General features: G+C 35.6%; 1 protein-coding gene across 1 annotated transcript; it reads right to left on the bottom strand.

Moving 5' to 3' along the window:
• Nucleotides 1-4,384: 4,384 nt before the first annotated feature.
• Nucleotides 4,385-4,951, bottom strand: LOC126885545 (uncharacterized). Its single transcript, XM_050652130.1, has one exon. It carries the CDS (start codon nt 4,949-4,951, stop codon nt 4,385-4,387), a length of 567 nt encoding a protein of 188 aa, XP_050508087.1.
• Nucleotides 4,952-5,465: the final 514 nt, after the last annotated feature.

The raw sequence follows: 5,465 nt of genomic DNA, 5'->3' as shown, positions 1-5,465 counted from the left end.
GAGCGTAACGGAAGCACTTCACTATCGAAAACTATCGATTGTTTCACAAGACTATCGATAGTTTTCGATTATTCGAACTATCGATAGTAATCGATAGTCCCATCGATTATTTCGTATCTCTAGGGGGGGGATCAATAGTAGTATAAATATTTAAAATCTCGACTGAATTTGACTGTTGCATTAGCCGCCATCTTGATTTTAAACGAGAACCGTTTTTGCTCAATATCTCCGGCATTTTCGACAAAAAGTGTAGAAACTGACATTATTGAAAATGCAATTTTCTATAATTTCGTTTATTATAATGTTTTTCGTGCGGTTACCTCTATTGTCGGACTATTATTTATTGCATATTCATTAAGTGCAACAAGACAGTCAAATGGAAACAAACGCATTAATATATTATACACCTCAATGATATACCCTTTCTCTAAAACATTGAATTTTACTAGGTGGCTCTAATAATTTGATCACCCACTGTATGTCACTGACAGAAATATCCATGTCATAAATTGTAGAATTATTGAGACAATCTTTATTTAGCACTTTATTACAATTATATTTCCAAGCGACCATCCATATTATTAACCTAACTTCTACTACCATCTTGACATCCTGTCGTTCTCCCCAAAGAGGTTCTGTCTCAAGTACCGACTACGTTTCTGAAGGAAACGTATAAGTGGTTGCATACTGAGCTGACTCTACATTCTCCTCTTTTTAAATGAGGTAAGCCACAGAGCTCTCTATGAGAATTCCAGGACCCCAGCAAATATAGAATGAATACATAACATAACATAATATACATAACTTAACAACTATAGTCGGACAAGTAAATTGGCTTTTTAATGTTCCTTTTAGGCCTCAATAACAGATCAGGTTCCTGTACAGGTAAGTGTTCACTTTGGACATCACTTTTATTTGGTGAAGCATCGACTCCACAACTCTGACTCCCATGTATAGTCTCTAAAGTATCAGAGGAATTATTTATATTCTCATTCTCCTTTTCTTTGTGGGAGAAGCCTGGAGTTGCTAAGTCGCTGCCGTCAACAAATTTCTTAGGAACTAACTGGTTACTGGTATCAGGAGTATAGTAAGGTGCCTGGACCAAATGCCATCTGTTACGTCTGAATTGACCACTATTAGTTTGAACAACATAAGAGCGTGGTTCTTCACAAATTTCAATTACCTTTCCATATTGCCTAATATCAATAATCCAGACAGAATCGCCCACATATAAAGGTTGCATATCCTTGGCTCGGTGTCTACTATTATAATTATCTGCTTGTTTTTCCTTATTTTCCCTTTCTCTTAATGGCACTCCCCCCTTAACAACCGATTGTTCCAAATTTAATGACAACTGTGGTAGATTAGTTCTTAATTTTCTAGAGAAAAACAGCTCTGCTGGTGAAAGTCCACACCTTAAAGGTGTAGCCCTATAGGCTAAGAGCGCTAAAAATATATCTTCACTATTCTTTTTGATTAGTTCTTTAGCAGTCTTAACTGCCCGTTCAACTAATCCATTGCTCTGTGCAAAGTATGGGCTACTAGTTACATGAATAAAATTATAATTTGAAGCAAATTTCTTAAATAATGTTGAAAATTGTGGTCCATTGTCACTCCGCACAATATTGGGAATACCATATCTAGAGAATAAACCTTTCAAGTGATTTATAATAACAATTTCAGTCATGGAACTGAGCTCAAATATTTCAAAATATCTGGAGTAGTAGTCCACGACAATCAAGAACCATTTATCCAGTTTAAAAAGATCTAGCGCTATCTTTTCCCAAGGTCGGGTACATGATTCTTCTTTGTAAAAAGTTTCTTTTATATTTTCACGATTTTCCACACAATTGGGACAATTTCTAATCATTTTTTCTATTTGAGAAGACCACCACACTGTAGATTTAGCCCTGTCCCTGCACTTGACTACCCCCAGATGACCTGTGTGAATATATTCTAGACATTTAAGTTGTAAAGCTGCTGGTATAATAATTCGAGAACTTTTTAATAACAAATTTTCACAAAATGATATATCATATCTGAATTGAAAATATGGCAAAACATGCACAGGAATTTTAGACTTTTCTGGCCATGAAGTCAACGTATATTGTTTTATTATTTGTAAAACAGGGTCATTGCTTTGTTCCTCGATTATTTGCTTTATAAACCGATCTTTTATGGGTAAATTACGGATTAACGATTTAACATACCCCTCGACTTCAATACCTGTCAACTCATCATTACTAGGTACAGATTTTTTTATGGGACTTCGACTTAGTGCGTCTGACACAACCAACTGTTTTCCTGGGATGTAAACTACTTTATAATTGTAACGCATTAATCTCATCCGAAACCGCTGCAACCTAGGAGATAATTCATCCACATTTTTCGTCTGTAAAATTTGAACAAGGGGTTTTGAGTCTGTTTCAAAAATCAAATCTTTGACCCCTGTTATATAATCAGCAAACTTTTCAGCTGCCCACGTAATTGCCAGGGCTTCTTTTTCTATCTGCGCGTATCGACCCTCTACTTGACTTAATAATCGAGATGAAAATGCCACTATTTCGCGAGATTTATCTAGATTTTCTTGCATCAGACAAGTTCCTATGCCAAAACAACTAGAGTCTGAATTTACAACAATAGTTTTGTTCGCATCAAAATATGATAAATTTGGGGAACTTTCTAAACATTTTTTTAGAGTATTTAGAGCTTGAATTTGAGCAGGTCCCCATAAGAATACTGAGTCCTTTTTTAGAAGAGATGTTAAAGGTTCTAAAATTTCAGATTTGTTTTTAATATATTTAACCGCAAAATTAATCATACCTAATAATCTTAAAAGTTCTGTTTTATTTTCTGGTTCTGGGAATTCTCTAATTGCTCTGACCCGTTCAGGATCTATTTTAACCCCAGAAGTAGTGATGATATGCCCCAAGTACTTGACTGACTTAGCAGCAATGACACATTTGTTTTTATTAAGGGTTATACCTTCACTGTGTAATTTTATTAGAACTTGGTTTAAAATTTCGTCATGTTCTTTGACTGAACTAGCATGGATTAAAATATCATCCATATAAAAGACTACCCCTTTCATACCTGAAAGAATCTTAGAAAACCTAAGTGCAAAATATTCTGGAGAACATGAAATTCCAAAGGGAAGACGTGTAAAAAAGTATCGACCAAATGGTGTGATGAATGTAGTTAGCAATTGGCTTTCTGGTTTCAGTTTAATTTGGAAGTAACCACTAGTTGTGTCGAGCTTAGAAAATATTATTGAATTTTTCAGTTGAGCCAAAGTATGCTCTATTTTTGGAAGTGGGAAATAAGCTCTTAATACACTTTGGTTAAGTTTTGTGTAATCTCCGCACAACCTAACAGAGTCACCCTTTGGTACACAAACAATAGGACTTACCCACCTGGTATGTTCTTCAATTGGTTTTATTATACCCAACTGAAGTAGACGGTCTAACTCAACTTTTAACTTGGGCATGAGTGGTAATGGAACTACTCGTGGTACTGACTGAGCAAATGGCTGAACATTAGATTTTAGCTCAAGTTTCATTTCTGTTTTAAATTCCCCAATATCATCAAATATTCCTTGAAATGACTCAGCTATCGTTTCTAATGAGTACTTGCTAGCACTGTAGGTCTCTGATTCTGCCCCAAATGCATTTATATTTTTAGATACTAAGTTATTAATATAACGTGAACTATTTTTATTAATATTAAGCATTTTTAATTTTATAATTCCAGGCCGACCAAGGATAGGCACCTTTAGATTTTTTACAACATATAAAGATTCTGAACACATATTGTCATTATAAGTCAAATTAACATCAATTTTACCCTCAATTTCTAGTTTTTTATTATCAGGGCCCCCTATGGACTCCTGGCAAACATACATTTTATTTTTGTAGAAATCAGACAACATATTTCTAGAGACACAACTTACATCAGCACCTGTATCAACAAGAAAAGGCATAACATATTTATTGTCAACTAAAACTTTTGCAAACCACTGATCTTTATCATTAGTGTAAATGTGTCCTAGATGAAAATCAAAGTTATTTACCTGTAAGTTTTCCATTTCATTTTCTATTCCTACCTCACTTTCAGCACAGTTTTGACCTTCAACTACTCTTACATTCCTGCCGGATCTACATCTAGCTTGCCAATGTCCTTTCTTTCCACATAATCGACAACGACTATCTTTTGCTGGACATCTTTCTCGGCTGTTGCAGCTTGGTACACTACAGTATGTACATTTGTAGTTTTTGTTGGATTTCCCCCATGTGTTCTGTTGTCCATATTTATTTGGTTCTGCTTGTGATTGTGACCAGTAGTTACCTCTGTGTGCATTGACCGTAGCTACTTCTTGTACTCGTTCTTACCTAAGAATCCTGTTTTGAGAATTCTGCAGCTCGGCTTGACGTACTGTTAATACAGCTTCCCCTAATGTTAGGTTCTTTTGGAGTTGTAACCTCTCACTTACTTTTACATCTAAAACTCCTACTACTATGCGGTCTCTTATTAACTCATCTTTTAGAGCCCCATAACTACAATGCTCTGCCAGGCTATGAAGTGCAGTGATATATGCATCCACCGACTCCCCTGGCTGTTGACTACGTGTGTTGAACTTGAATCGTTCAAATATTACGTTCTTTTGGGGTATAAAATGAGCGTCAAACTTCTCGATAATAATACTATATACTTGCTGTGCGGGTGTTAGATTAAATTGAGTTATAATTTCCTCTGCTTCTGCCCCCATTAGATACACTAGCATATCAATTTTTTCAGCTTCTGGTTTGTTTATAAAACCACTAACCGACATATATCTTTCTAACCTCTTTTTCCACTGATTCCATGATCCTGGAAGGGAGAAATTAAACTCAGAAGGAGCTGATACTGTTGCCATGTTGGCAAGCACATGGCTTCCTGCTTGATTCTCTGCCATCCCTGGAATTATTTAACTCTATTTCTGCTCTTCGAAGAAGGTTCTACTTGCCAAATATTCCTCGGAGTATTTGCAAGTTCGCTGCCACCAAGTAGAATTATTGAGACAATCTTTATTTAGCACTTTATTACAATTATATTTCCAAGCGACGATCCATATTATTAACCTAACTTCTACTACCATCATACTACCATCTTGACATCCTGTCGTTCTCCCCAAAGAGGTTCTGTCTCAAGTACCGACTACGTTTCTGAAGGAAACGTATAAGTGGTTGCATACTGAGCTGACTCTACATAAATAACTTCGAGATAGAAGATAGAATTGTACATCATGCAACAAATATGTAGCAGTAAACAATGTGTACAAGGAACAAACAATTAACAGAATCTAAAATCAAAAACTGCATAGAAAAGCCCTGAAATTAGTCTTCCCATTACCACAGAAAAAACCCAGTATTACCTATCTTCTGCACTATCACAGGTAAGATATCAACAAATATGTAGCCAAACACATA

Source organism: Diabrotica virgifera, chromosome 5, assembly GCF_917563875.1.
Source record: "Diabrotica virgifera virgifera chromosome 5, PGI_DIABVI_V3a".
Taxonomy (NCBI): domain Eukaryota; kingdom Metazoa; phylum Arthropoda; class Insecta; order Coleoptera; family Chrysomelidae; genus Diabrotica; species Diabrotica virgifera.
Note: the sequence above shows the minus strand (reverse complement) of the source record. Positions and strands in the feature narration are given on the sequence as shown.